Consider the following 16,264-nt stretch of genomic DNA (forward strand, 5'->3'; position numbering starts at 1 on the left):
AAATAATTTCCTATTAATTATAAGAGTTTATTGAATATTTATTAAAATCAAATTCTAATAAATAATCAATTGTATCAAGTTGTTGTTAGTGTGACCCTTAGGATCATATATTAATTAACAATATCACTTTCATATAATTCTTAAGCATACTAGATCATTCATAAATATCATTTATATAACTCGCATCACGTATGCATGATTCTTAATTGTTTATGATTATCCTATTCGAAGATTTAACTATTTGATAAGACGAATATTTATAATCTATAATCCTCAAAATGTTTACCCCGAATTCGCGGGTGTTACAAGTATGGAAATATAATCCAACGACGAAATCTATAAAACAATGTACCCATACATACCCCGCCCAATAGATGCTCACGAATCCTAATCAACGATTATCTGAAAGAACCACCTTTCCTAACGATTTTTTTTATGCAATTGTTCAACTACACATCTAGGGATTTCTTTGGCCGCTGTAAGTTATAAAAGGAAACCATCAAGAGAATGGAGTACTCGAATGAACACACAATCCTTACTCCCATAGAGTATGATTCATGATTCATTTACACCTACAGGTAATGAGTCTATTGGTGTTCCAGCAGACTGTCTAGAATGGTTAGTGGTCGTCATTTTACTTCGAAAGATGACTTATATGGAACCCGCACCCGGGCTCGTGATAACGATGAAGAAAAAAAAACTCTCCACTTCGTTCCAATCTCACACACACCCAATATCCAACTTATCAAATATCTCTAGTATTTAACCCATACACCGGCACATGATAGTGTCATGGAACAAAGCTCTCCTCCCCATTCCAGTCTCTCGTACATCCCCTTTATGAATATTGCCCATTCATTCAACTTACTTTGAGTTAAGCATCTTTTATATGTCTTACTTATCACTAGACAAGAATATGAGTGTTATGTAGTATTAACATGTATTCCAGATAATGAAAATTTAATTTACATATAAAATAAATTATCATAGAACACAAACGACGAACTTTTAGTATATATTTAATTATTTATGTATTCAATACTTATATTAAATCCTGCTCATTAAAGTAACTATGTACTCACTTGATTGGGGTGGAAGATCTAGAGGAAAGCTAGCTCATCGGCTAATACTTCGGTTTATCCCTTTTAAACAACCTAAATACGAATATTACTATGTCATTATATTCGTTTGTAATTTATACGGATATATTAAATATTTACAAATTCCTCAATAATCCCAACGAATACTTCAAGTTGTAGCTGATAAGGAATAACCAAGAAAGATCATATCAGAAGTAGGATGTGTTTGGTATATAGAGTATACTATTTAGAAAATCCACTTTAAACAACTCACTAGATATAACCTAGATATCACTCCCATAAGTAGATAAATCAGTATTATGATTGGAATCACTGATAAATCTTATTTATATGTACATAATAATGACTATGAATATAAATATAAGTTACACTTAAAGTGTAGCAAGTGCAGATTAACTTAGACAGTTTTCTGAAAAAGTTCGGGAAGTTTGTAGGCAGAATTTTGACACCGAAGGCTTTTTTTGTCGAATCTCTGGCAACTCAAAGCTCCGCTTAAACACTCTAAATAGCTAGGAAATTCGGACTCAAAGGGTGGGAAGGTTTAGAGAAGTTTTTGTTTGAAATGGTGAAGAAATGAAGAAAACTCGTATCTTATTTATAGGTTGTGTTCTGACGTGTCATGCCGTCGTTAATAGTGTGTCGCGCTGCAGTTATAGGCAACACGTTCTATTCTCCGGTGCTGACACACGACATGCGATGAGTGGCGTTGCGTCGTAATTATCAAGTAAAATCTCAAATCTTCTAAAAATCAAATCTTTCGCATACGAGCTCCGTTTTCGACGTTCTTTATATTCTCGGTTTCATATGGAAGAGTACTATAACTTTCATTTAGACTCTGTCAGGTAATTTACATTATATTTTTAATTTTACAGTCTATAAACATTACACTCTAAAACACTGTGTAAAATTAATAACTTTTTCATATGAACTCCGTTCTCGATGTTGAGAACTCTAACTTTCGTTTTTGTCTAAAAAACAACCAACCTCCATTTCACTTTTCATGACACCCATCGATGTGTAGGGTTGAATGAAAAAATTCAAAAAATTATAATTTCCTCAAACGAAGTTAGATTTAAGTGTTGTTTATATCCATGATACCGTCATCACGACTACTATAACTTTTATTAGATTATTTACCTCAAATAATCTTTTATTTTTATACTTTATTTTATCGCTTCAATAATAAATTTTATAATAAGATTTTATAAAAATATTATATACTTATAATCTTTATAACGTGCGTTTCGTAACACGTATAACGAATAATTATCCTTTTCGAGAATTTTATTATTCAATAAAATGAATAATTATTTCTAAATCGCTTAAACGTCTGCCCTAACTTATGGGCATTCATGACACACATCGATGTGTAGGGTTGAATGCAAAAATTCAAAAAATTATAATTTCCTCAAACGAAGTTAGATTTAAGTGTTGTTTATATCCATGATACCGCCATCACGACTACTATAACTTTTATTAGATTATTTACCTCAAATAATCTTTTATTTTTATACTTTATTTTATCGCTTCAATAATAAATTTAATAATAAGATTTTATAAAAATATTATATACTTATAATCTTTATAACGTGCGTTTCGTAACACGTATAACGAATAATTATCCTTTTCGAGAATTTTATTATTCAATAAAATGAATAATTATTTCTAAATCGCTTAAACGTCTACCCTATTTTATGGGCATTAGTGAACATCTATAATTAACCCAATCAATGACAAAAGTAAAAAACAAAAAATAAAAAAAATAAAAATAAAAATAAAACCTTACCTGGTGGTCCTATTTTGGTGGTTGGAATCTGGTGTTTGTTGGAATGACACCACTTGATATTGGCTCATATATATATATATATATATATATATATAATTTTTTTTTCTATTTTATACTCATATATCTTCAATGTCCCCACTTGATAAAAGAATGACATCTCTTATTTTTTCTCCTATACCATAAAAAAAACAAATTTCTTCTCTTTTTATGATATCCTAGCTACTTGATCCACAACTACCGGCTTGCACACCAAAAAAATTAGCCTAAGACACCATCGGCCAGTCACCCGAAGCCGCTCCCACCGGCTGGAAACGATATAGTGGGCCCCCGGTTAACTTTAGGTCTGGATCCGCCACTGGTAATTAGAAAAAATAATAATAATAATAATAAGATAACAAGCCTTACCTGTTGGTAGCAGCTAAACGTCGGTGTCGTCTCTGTGGTGGTCTGGTGGACGGTGGCTACCGGGGAAAAAAAAAGGAAAATGTTGACCAGAGGTTGTAATTGTATGAAAGAAGAGGGACCTAAATGTTTATCCATGGCCGACGATGAAGGCGGTTGCCACAACGGAATGGTCATTGGCTCCAAAGTGGTTGAATCACATATCGAGAGAAAGAGCAAAAGTTTTAAGGGGCGGTGTTGTGAAAAATGAAATCGCGATATATATATATACTAGCCGTTTACCCGCGCCAAGCGACGGGTGTGAATAAGTGGATGACTTTAATGTAGAAAAATATGGTATCTAATTAACGATAATTTATTTAACCATGAGTATGAGGTTATCATTGTCATGTCGATTATTTTTGCTAGGGATGAGCAAAAGGACCGAACCGGCCCGAATCGGACCCGACCCGGAACCGACTTCGGCCAAAATCAAGAACCGAACCGGCTCGGCGGTTCTACCGGTTCCGGTTCCTACCGGTTCTTGTCGTGTCTTCAAATGTTGGAACCGGTCCTCGAAAAATAGCATCATACGGTTCCGGTTTTTGCCGGTTCTACCGGTTCCGGTTATATCGGTTCCGGTTACTACCGGTTCCCGGTTCCAAAAATCCACAAAAATAACGTCTCGGTCCCGGCCCGACCGGTTCCATCGGGTTCCGGTTCCGGTGCCGGTTCCGGTACCGGTTCCGGCCGGTTCCCCGGTCCATATGCTCATCCCTAATTTTTGCAAACATCGGTTGTTTTTATAACGAAATAAATGTGATACTTGAACCGTTTTTTGGCTAATTTTCATCATTAATTAGTTAAAAGAACATATTTTATTATTATATTAATAAATTTCAAAGAATGCATGATCGTTTAAAATCAGACTAAAATAAAGAATAATTTGCATTAGTTGTTATTTGGTTTCTTTGGGTGGCAAATTCGGAGGAGGTGGTTAATAGTTTTCTTTCGTCGATAAATTTCTGATTATCAAGTAGCATATAGTTTCTTTAGACGAACAACGATGATAGTAAGATTAATAATGACAATAAGAGCAAACTGATAGTTTGATGTTAAATTAACCGAGATATTTTAGCATTGTTTGTAAAACCAAATTTATAACAAAACATCTCACAATGACAATAAATGACTATAAAAGAAATGATCTATTTTAAACATATCAAGAGTGATTTTTATGTTTACTTAAATCAAAATAATGTACTATAAAGTTTTCGAATTAAAACATATTTTATGTTAAAAATAAAATGGATTGATATCTTAGGAAAAAATAAAATATAATTCATGTAGGTTAACCAAAAACTAATACAAAAAATTATATTTATTATGATGTTCAGATTATTAATCTTATTGAAGATAGTCATTTTAAACATACGATTTCAAATCACCGATTGTTAGATTATATTAGCTATTGACTTTTTGTACATTTATAAAGTGGAACTGTGATATCGGCTATTAATTTCCTAAAATGTCTTAGACTAAAATAAAGGAATAAATTACCTTTAGTATTTTTCATGGATCATTCGGTTTACACCAAGTCGGCCACAACCTATTATGCCTTTTGCAATGGCCATCTCTCAAGTGTGAACTATCAAATACCCAAAATACAACCGCCAAGAAAATTAAGAATTCATTCCAAGAGGTCGAGGTGGTACCTTTGATGCATTCAGCATAGTCAATTGCATGGCAAGATGAGTCTCCAAGTATCTTCTATTTCGTTTCTCTTGTTCATTCCTCGCTCCATATGAAAAATCATTCAAAGTGTAAAAAAACAAATAATTTGTTGAAAGATCAAACTTTTAATCTTGAGACCCTTTCCGTGATCTTTGTATCATTTGGCTAAATTACTACATCAAGAGCCTATGTTACTCCAGACGTTTCAACCTTTTGCACCTGAAATAACACCAAAATCCCCTATCTTTGCTTCAAAATCAACTTTAATAAAAAAAAATTCATCCAAAAACTTTAGATTACCTTGGTTTATAACAATGACATCCTAATTGCTTAGACTTTCCATTGTTTCTGTAGTTAATGAGAATTCCATTCTCAGGAAAAAAACTATTAATAATTTCACACACATACATCATATACACACCAACAATAACATACACACATATTTTGCTTTATTTTATAAGCTAAATGCATAAACAATTATGTAATTATGGTGTAAACAATTTGAAAAAAGAACTTTATATCTTAATTTTTTCATTAAACCTTCATAAAGGTTTAAATTTCTATTTCTTATATATATCCCATGACTTGACTTAAGTGCAAGAAATAACAATATACATTACATAAACATATACATACTCAGATACATAAACTAACATACTCACACAGATACACATAATTATAGGTGTTCAAGAAATGCCGATAACTACATTTATCCCTTGACTCAACTAAATGCATGAAATGTCGATACCTACATTAAATTAATCATTTTGCTTTATTTAGCAATTAGAAAGCTTAAATTGACACACATCTCGATTCTTGAGGGTAGTTTCGTCCTAAAACAATGAAATCAAAGGAATGATTTATAAAATATATATTTGAGAAACTGACAGTATATTTGATTATAATTTCTTTTTTCATATAAGCGATTTAACAAAATTAGAAGAAATACACACAAACACATACAAAATGCATTAAATAGTAAAAATGGATGAAACAGAGAAAAAAAGTTCTTTAAATTACCATCTTCAAATGAATTGCTTCTTTTTTGCAACTGCACCTTATTCAATGATGTTTTCAAATAATAATAACCCAATATTTTGCGTCCAATTCTTCTTTCTCTTGTGAGTACCTTTATGCAACCCACGATCATCTTTCTCTAGAAGCTAATTTTTTTGTCTAAAACCATTTTGTCAACAACCACAAACACTTTTATCTCTCTATAAACATTTTACCTACAACTTCTATGTATAAAAATCATTCAAAGATTCCAAAAAAAAGACAAAAAAATGGAAATTAAAACTTCATACCTTTTAACCATGAGATATCCCAGAATCTGTAAAAATTACAGAAAAAATGAATCATCAGTTGAGGGTCATGAATTCATGGGACATGAATTCATGTTAAGACATACCTCTAATGTGTCCACTATTACACCCATCAACAACAGCTTGTGTATCCATAATAGCACCTCGGCATTGTTAACAATCAAAACCCCCTTCTTCAATTTACCAATCCTTTCTTTATCAAACATTTCTCAGAAACATACACATTAATACTCCAAATTAATATAGAAGACATTTCAAAAACATCGCAACTTTGACAAAAGAAATACTATTACTCACTTTGTTTTCTCTTCTTGAAAGGGGTATTGATGATAATAATGTCACATTTAGGAAGCATCTTGTCAAGAAACAGTATTGCTTCCAGTAACATCTGCAACAGTTAATCCAGCAGCAACAGCAGCCTTGAGGTCAACATGATCGGATCCGATTCCAGCTGTAAGCAAGAGTTGTAAATTCTTTGCCTTTTTTATCCTTTCAGCAGTCACATAGGCTGGATGGAATGGGGTGGTAATGAGGGCGTGTAAATCGGGGATGTGTTTTTCAAGTTCTGTAATGAGAAATGATAACAAAAACTGAGTGTGTATACATAATTACATATAGACTTAAAATAAATGTAATGTCAGGAATTTAAAAATAGAGTCAAATTAAGAGCTTACCACAATCTGGTCCTTCTTTGTCATCAATGACTATGTACTCATGGCCCTGTGATTCCAACCAGTTGCGAATGCCTAATGCATTTTCTGCACAACCCAAGAAATTGGGGTTCATCTCAACATACTCATGTGCCTTGTAGAAAACACCTACAATCTTCTTTTTTCCAGAAGAAGCCTGTAGAAGCAATTTGGACAAATTTTAAGTTTGTAGGTTTTAATACCTTCTAAAACTCAGATCTGACCATCATCCGAACCAATAGATTTAATACATGAAAAGTTCATTTGTGTATAAAAGTTTTCTACAAACATTTGCCTATTTTTAATACCTATGTGATCGATTTTTGCATACCAGAATGGTTCGTAGTCGCTGCCGACGGAGATTCCGATGGAGTTACAGATTGGAGCGGAGATTCCGACGGAGTCGCTGCCGACGACATTGGCGGAAGCTTGGCAGGTGATGTGGATCAAGTATTTGCGCAAAGGAGGTAGTGGTGGACGCTCGCCACCATATGCTCGGTCGATTAGGGTTTTTTGATGCACACCCAAATCCATACACAAATTCGATCCGGTTTGAGCAATAAAGAACTTGTTGAGGTGATTGAAATGGCTTGAAATGTCTTCTGGTTGATGGTTGTAGATGATTATGTCACGTGTGCCATCGATTAAACATACTAATCCATTGCAAGAGCCCATAATCTTGATTGAAGTTTTAGGGTCCGTCTCAGGTGGCTTTGATTTGGTGAGTAGTGTTGTGTGTAGGAAGGAAACAGAAATAATAGGGTTTCAATTTTGTGATGGCGGCTGTTGAGTGTAAAGAGAAGATTAGGGTACCATCTAATACAATACTACGTGATTATAGCTTAATATTATTGTACATGAGGTAATATGTATTGTACCTCTTAATTTTCAAGAAATGGGCAATATCCTTAATAATATAGTAAAGATATATATATATATATATATATATATATATATATATATATATATATATATATATATATATATAGATTTATACAAACCTTACTATTTCTAAAAATAGATTTAAGACATCCAAACCTTTAAGCTGAATGTACAAACATTTATCAACAAATTACAAAATACAATGCATTAAGTACAAATGTAAAACTAATATTGAAACATTCAAACCTACGTTTTTATCTTACCCAATATAGAGGATTTAAATTAAAAAAAAAATCATACTTATATATATATATATATATATATATATATATATATATATATATATATATATATATATATATATATATATATATATATACACCTTAAAAAGCATTTACCATGTTTTGCTGAATTTTAAAAGGTACAAAGGTTTATGCAATATGTACAATAATTTTATGCATCAAAATCTTATGCAGTCAAATTAAAGAAAACGTCAGACGGGCCTTTGAATTGGTATTCCACGTGAATCGGTCAGCCTTTGAATTAGTATTCCACATGAATCGGTCAACACCAACTGCCCTAAAATTACTAAAACACACATAAAACCTAACAAATCAAATACTACACTACTTAATTTAAAAAAAAAAGTAAAACATAAAAACCGTAGAAAAATACTACTCGTCGTCATCATCCTCCTCATCCTCATCCACCTCGTCGTCACCGTCTGCATTCTCGTTGTAATCATCGCCCTCATCCTCTTCGTCTCCATCGTCATTTCCCCATTGGAGTTGTCTCCCCCATATGTGCTCGGTCAAATCGTGCCGTAGATTGTGATGTGTTTCACGATTTTGTATTTCCAAAACCCTAGAGAAGTATGACGGGCTGCCAACTTGTATTACTGCAGGTGGGTTAAGTACATCGTTCCCGGTATATGAACAAATAGCTCTGCCATCTTCTTCTATTATCATGTTATGTAAAATCACACAGGCAGTCAACACCGTCGTTAGTTTTGCCCTATCCCATGTTCGTGCTGGATGCTTGATTATGTGCCACCTTTGTTTTAGGACTCCAAACGCTCTTTCAACGTCCTTCCGTGCAGATTCCTGTGCTAACTTGAACAATTTTCGTTTCTCACCGGCTGGAAACGAAAAAGACTTAACAAATGTAGCATACTCTGGATATATCCCATCACCTAGGTAATATCCATACTTGTATTCATTTCCATTCACAACGTATGACATATCTGGTGCTTTACCCTGCAAAATATCGTTAAATAACGGAGACGCGTGAAGCACATTCAGGTCATTGTTTGACCCCGCCATACCAAAGAATGCATGCCAAAACCATAGGTCGTTTGAAACAACCGCCTCCAGTATAACAGTCGGGACCCCATGATCTCCTCGTGTGAATTGACCACGCCACGCATTGGGACAATTTGCCCACTCCCAATGTGTACAATCAATACTACCAAGCATCTCTGGAAAACCATGTTTAGCTTCATGCGCGGCATACAACTGTTCGACATCACTTTTAGTCGCATGTCGCAGGTATATATCACGGTAAAACTCTATAACATACTCACAGAAAAGATATGTACAATCTCGACCCATCCTCTCAGACATTTTCAGATACTCATCTGATGCGTCTGCGGTTATACCATATCCCAATTGTCTAAGAGCGGCTGTACATTTTTGTATTGTGGTAAAACCACGTTTACCTCTAGCATCCCATCGTAATTGGAAAAACTCATAATTACGTTCCAAATCTGAAGCTATACGTAAAAATAAATTTCTACTAATACGAAAACGGTCTTCGAATTTCGAAAGGTCATAAAGACTATCAGGGGCAAAATAATCACGTATCAAAAGTTCATGTGCCGCCTCTCGATCCCGATTGATATATTTTCTATGTTTCTTCTCGCAGTGTGAAGTTTCGCCTCTCTGACGAATCACGTCTTGTGCTGCAGACAATAGTGTGTGCAAAACCAAATCATCATCAGAACCGCTATCCATTTTTTTTTGTTGAATTTGTATGTTTGATTTGAGAGAATTTGTATGATTGTTTTAAAAAAAATTGTGTATAAGTGGATGTATATATAGATAAAGAAAAGAAATTAAAGGAAAAAAGTTTTTTTTATTTAATAACCCAGCCAACGGTCAAAATTAAAGGACCAATGAATGTCCGCGTCTTCGTCCGGGGAGCCATGTCACCACCAACCCACTGAATCCAAGGGCGGTGTTCACACGTGGAGAGGAGCCTCCACGTAAGCATTTCACGCGTGGAGGTCCCTCTGGTAGCCTTAACATCTCATCTCTCACATCCTCTCTCAGTGTTAGGTCAGAACTCGCACACACATTCACCGGAAACCAATAACCACCATCGTCGGATCATTCACTCACCGCCATCTTCCTTCTCTCACTGAAAAGTAGAAGCCCTAACGAAAAACCCATTTACTACTGCCACCCCCATTCACCGGTCACCACCATCACAACATCGCTCTTACCCTTCCATATGTTGTGTAGATTTTAATTTTATGGTTTACTTTGGTGTCTATACATATGTGTTCCAGTAATCGAAGGGTTATTTTCTTTGGTGTATCCGTACATAGGAGGTTAATGAAATTCTGGAAGAAAATCATTCTTTCCTCATACTTCCCTTTCTCTATCTTTCTTCTTGAAGCGAAATCCACCATTGTCTCAGGTGACAAAAAACAATAACACTATCTCCATCTCCGACAAAAATGAAGGTAATATTCTCGAGTTTAGCTTTATTTTATTTATATGCATTTTTCGTTTAATTGTTTCTTTTTTTCGTGAATCAGATTTTGGATGAAGAGTAACACTATCACCGCCTCTACTCAAATTGGTAATAAACCCTCTCTCTGTATATGTACATAAAAATCGCGTCCTACCTCTGGCTCTCTATTCCAAATTTCGGGTTATTCCAACAAGTGCTGGAACAACTTTTGGGTTTTTTTTTTTAAAAAAAAGTTGTGTTTTCCAAAGTATGAACATTTTTTTGGGTTTTATATCTAAATCTGGATTTTCCAGTATGAACAGGAATGATTTTTGTGTGTTTCTTCAGTTTAATATCATAATTGTGATGATATGTTGATTATTTTATGTTGATTATTTTAGATCTGACAATCGTTTCTCTCCATTCACACCTTTTCTTTTTGTGGATCTTGCCAATGCCACCTATATATATATATATATATATATATATATATATATATATATATATATATATATATATATATATATATATATATATATATATATATATAAGATCTGGCCATCTACATATTCAGATAAAGCTCGAGTCTTTGGTGTGAACTAATTGTTTTGGAAGGACGAGTTAAGGCTAAACGGCTTCCTTCTTTGACATCATCTCTTACTGAAGTTGAATGTAAGAGACCCAATTATGTCATTTGCTTTAAATTTTTATCTTTCGTGTGATAGTTATGTCTTACTAGGAAATATTTTTCTGGTGTTAAGTGAACCCATATCACTAGAGGGCCACTATTGATAATTTGTTGGAGGGTCTTAACAAGACAACTATAGTTAGGAGAAAATTACTTTTCTTCATTAAGCATGACATTTAATTAGGTTTATGAGGCAATTGTGTGAAAAAGATATATTTAATTGTATTTTAAATCCTTTAAACATATATATAAAAACAAAACAAAATCTAAAAATTTGCTTTTTCTAATTAGCAAAACTTTTCCTGCTTTTCGAAACTGTTCATTGTTTTGTTATGTTTTTTGTGGTTTTGCAGTTTATTGATTTGTGAGTGTAGTTGAGGATGATCATGTTTAATACTCAAGCTATCCATCTTGGTTAATTATAATTGATTTCATTAGCTTAGACGCTGTTGCTGGTAACTTCAGGTGCCTCTTTATAAGTTATACTTTCATTGTTTCATACTTCAACATTTTATGAGTTCACATTATTTTAAAGATTTTAGTTTGTTTTGTTTTCAAGGTTCAATTTGGATGTGGGATTGTTGTAGTTGGTGGCAATAAGCTAGATTGGGGATTTGTGGTTGTTTTGATTCTATCAGGTACCATTTTTTTCAGTTTCATGAAAAACCTTACCTATTATAACATTGAACTTCTTTGTATGATAGCATTCTTGATTTTTTTTCCTATTAAGACGGTATACTTCATAGCAATGGAAATTGATTTTGATTTGGATAGGTTTAGTTGGCTAGATTTTACAAGGTATTATGCTGTAACATGATTAAATAAAAACTAGGGTGCTATAATAATCAACTCAATGAAAGTACATTGATATTTCTTTATGGCTACATGTGTGTAAAATAGTCTAAAAGAAGGCACTTAGGTTTTGATGGATGAAAAAAAAATAAACATGTCTGAATTTTATACTTTATAAAAAAAAGAAACCATTATCTACGTAATGGGGAAAGAACAAGACAAGCCTTTGTTGTTTCATCTATTTTACCCAAAACACTTTCATGTCAACCTTTTTTGGATCTAAACTATAAGTATGTGGCGATTTCTGAGGTTTTTGAATTTTTTTTACTCAAACACATTCCTGTTTCTGCATTTTTTACTCGAACATTGAGTATGGTGTTTTTCTCTGTTGTATTTTTTGTCCCAAATACTAAGTATGTTGCTTTTTCTCTGCTTCTTTATTTGTTGACCTAATCCAAATGTGACACTTCTTACCTCAAATGGTTTCTTATTTCTTCTGTTCTACAATTCTATAGTTTCCATGATTCCTGTTGTGTTTCAAGTTTTATGGTCTTATGTTCTTCAAAAAATAGAAACTGAGATGTGTTAAAATGAAGTATTGGTTTTGTTGCAAATGCGTGTGGAAGGAACATTTGATGGTTTTCTATTATGTTTAATTGTTTAATGTTGGTTAAAGTGTTGCTGCAATATTGGAATGTGTTGGTGAAATGATGAGTTTGAGCTTTAAATAATCGTTGTCTTACTTATAATTAATATTCAAGTAATTACATATAAATATATCTTTTTTACAACGTCTAATTATAAAAAGAGACAAATTAGTGTAAATCACAAAGCTCCTTTTTTTAATAATTTCAAATTTTAATATAAATATAAAGATTATAAATAATTTAAAAAATATATATATTTTTTATTATACAGTTTAAGAGTTCGACTAAAATATTACTGAAAAATCTTTTTTACAAGTGATTTCACATCCCTTTCATTGATAATATTTTTAGTAAAATAAATTCCTAGGTTAAAAACAAGTTTTTAAAATTTTTATAAATGATTCCTTTCTTAAAATGAAGTCGTACAAATAATATCGCAATATGTATAAAACTTAATTGCACCCTATCCTCCCTCAAATACACTACATATGGATCGCATACGAAATTGAGACCACATATGAAACCGGTCTTAGTCGTCATTTCAATACTGCAATATGTACAAGAATTAATTGCACATGAACTAATTACCAAAAAATCGAATACTCGAACCTAAAGGGACCAAGCCGCGAAAAGTAAATTAATTGCATATTAGTGACTGTCCTAAATGGAGGAAATGAGAAGGCTTACGATACTGAGTGGTACCTATAAGAAGATATCGTAAGAGTGATATCTTGCCTTTAGAGCGCGTCTAAGAAATAATACGTCTAGTACGGGAGAAGTACACTTTCGATTAGCAGAAAGAAAGATTTTTTGTATAATCCATGAAGTTATCCCATCGTCTGACATTTCCATCACCAACCGAGTTGAAGCAGAATTGATGATTGAAGATACGCATGGAAGAAGTCCTAGTAGAGTCTATGAGAAATTTTATGATTGTTTGGACACATTATTCTGTGTTAAAATTGTTTTTGTGATAGTAACTTGGAAAGCTGCGAGACAATACTTGGGACGAGTATGAGTAGGTGTGAATGGTAGTAGAGGCCTATACTACCGGAAGCACATAACTCACGCTTGGATCAGGGAAAGTCATAAGGTTACCAAGGAGCTAGTAATTGATTTCGTTTTATTCAAGTATGTCGTTACCATCGTTTCGGTAATGACTAAGAAGATGATTGTTATTCCGACCCTAGTGGTCATATCAAATTGAGTCCGACTACGCTGAGTATGTTATGTGGTTCAGAGAATCAAAGTTCGATGTAGCATCTGATTTAAGACGGAAGATAAAAAGCGATCAGTAGAGGTATCGCGAAAAGTTGCTTGTAGCTAGAAATGCTACCTTTTAAGATGAAATTAGAACATGAACGAAAGTATAGGCTGTTCTGGAAGACTCTAAGAGACCTGAGTCTAAGCGTTGCAACATACGATGATATGTCACTAGAATATGACACATAATTCCATTGTAGTAATAAAAAAACTTGTCTTAAGTTCGTATCCAGTGAGGATCGATATAGTGACTTGAAGGTCATAATTTGGAGTCTAACGTGAGATAGGGAGCAAGCGCAAGATCGAGCACCACTTGCAGTAAAGAGGACCAAGAGTTAGATATTCATTCAAAGAAACATAGAAGTTACGATTATTACCTACGATGAAGAGATAACGTATGGAGTCATTATACAAGCCCTATTTTGTTGATGATTCCGGGACGTAATCATCCTAAGGGGGAGATAATTGTAACGCCCGCAGATCCGGGATAGTCAATTTAGAGACGATGAACATCAAAAATGAGTTTTTGATGGAAGATTATTTATAAGGATTAATCTTAACCAAGTTGTAGTATATGTTACAAGGGTTCCGTACATATAAAGAACGCCGAAATCCGAGTTATAACGAAGAAGTTATGGCCCGTCGAAGTTTTACGGCAAAACCGGCACGACACCGGGAGACGTAAATAGTGAATTTACGGTAGAATACTTTTTAGCCTTAGTGATCTAAACAAAATTTGTAGTATACGTTAAACCGAGAACATACAAAAAAAGAACGCCCAAATCTGACTTCGTATGAGAAAGTTATGATTTTTATAAGATTTGGCATAGCAGTGCACGATCCGAAACTCGAATTTTAGTTCGAGCTGTTTTTGGCCTACGCAACCTAATTGAGAGTTGAAGATCTCATTAATAGGAACTCAACGGTAAAAAGACAGACGAAAACGGAGTCCGTATGTAGAAGTTATGAATTTTACGCGGACATTTAACAGTATAATCTCCTCCTACTGTTAAATTTAAGATCGGTCGAGAATTAGCCGACGGAGTCTAAATGAAAGTTTTAGATCTTGTTTTTACCTACGCGTGGATATAAAGAATGTCGAGAGTAGAGCTCGTATGTTAAAGATATGGACGAAACTTGGTCCCTACTCTTCGAGCGCGATAAATTCGATACAGTTTTGTAAATCTGAGATAGAATGAGAATTAGCTGACGGTATCTAAATGAAAGTTGTAGTACTCGTAAATACCAACGTGTGGATATAAATAACGTCAAAAATGGAGTTCGTATGAACGAGTTACAAATTATAATAGCATATTTACGTATTAAAATAAAGTATAAATCATATATACGTACACATATATATACAAATGTATATATCATTAGAAAGGTATCGACGATGCGGTTATTATAAGACTAGTGTTGAGTACTTTCGACATTAGTTTAGTACAAATATCGTTAAATCTATTTAAAATAGTATTATGAAGGGTGTTTAGTCGTTTATATAACTATAAGGTCATTAAGTAATTATGGAGGGTAGTTTTTGTAAATTCAATTACTATAAATAAGAGGCTTGGGCTCTCATATTTCTTGCACCATTCTCTTGATTCAAGAGTCTTTCTCTTCTTATCCCCCGATCATTTCGGTCCCTCGTGATTCGACTTCTCTTTCTGTAGTTTTAGTATAGTAAGGTGAGCGCTGAAGCGCTGCACGAATCTTTCTTAGAAAGATTCAGCGATGAAGTTCTGCCCCTGCAGAGCCCGACTCCTAGCTAAAACCCCTTGTAAGTAAGTTATGTTTACCTATTTTAATATAGCTTATATTTAAAATTAGTATTGTTATTATGAACTTATAATAAATATTTGAGCTATTATTATGACTTATATAAGTGTCATTCTAATATCTTTTTAACTACTCGCGGTACGGGGAATCTGGTTTAAAGGGTCGCATAGGGTTGTTGGATTTCAGAAGTGCTATATGTCAAAATGGTCCTGCCCTCCGGTGTTTTATGTCTGGCCCCTGTCTGTACATAGTGGTTGGAAAGTATTGTTTAAATGCTTATATAATAATAATAATAATAATAATAATAATAATAATAATAAGACTAATAATTAGTCACGGTAAATATTAGACTAAAATCTAGTGGTAATAATACTAGGTTTCGTCGAAGGAAATTATTTTAAAGTAAACGAAGCGTTGTCCGAGTACCGAGTCACCACCTTATCAAGTGAGTGCATAGTTACT

The 16,264-nt window shown here is 33.5% G+C and overlaps 1 protein-coding gene across 1 annotated transcript; it reads right to left on the bottom strand.

Moving 5' to 3' along the window:
* Positions 1–6,685: 6,685 nt before the first annotated feature.
* On the bottom strand, positions 6,686–9,386 carry LOC145140795 (formate dehydrogenase, mitochondrial-like). The gene is made up of 4 exons (XM_079074184.1): positions 9,373–9,386; positions 7,240–7,273; positions 7,001–7,172; positions 6,686–6,891 (listed from the first exon to the last, which is right to left on the bottom strand). Exons 1-4 carry the CDS (start codon positions 9,384–9,386, stop codon positions 6,686–6,688), a joined length of 426 nt encoding a protein of 141 aa, XP_078930310.1.
* Between the last annotated feature and the right edge of the window lie 6,878 nt (positions 9,387–16,264).

The sequence above is a fragment of the Lactuca virosa genome, chromosome 9 (assembly GCF_052849685.1).
Source record: "Lactuca virosa cultivar CGN04683 chromosome 9, Lactuca_virosa_CGN04683_v6, whole genome shotgun sequence".
In the NCBI taxonomy this organism is placed as follows: Eukaryota; Viridiplantae; Streptophyta; class Magnoliopsida; order Asterales; family Asteraceae; genus Lactuca; species Lactuca virosa.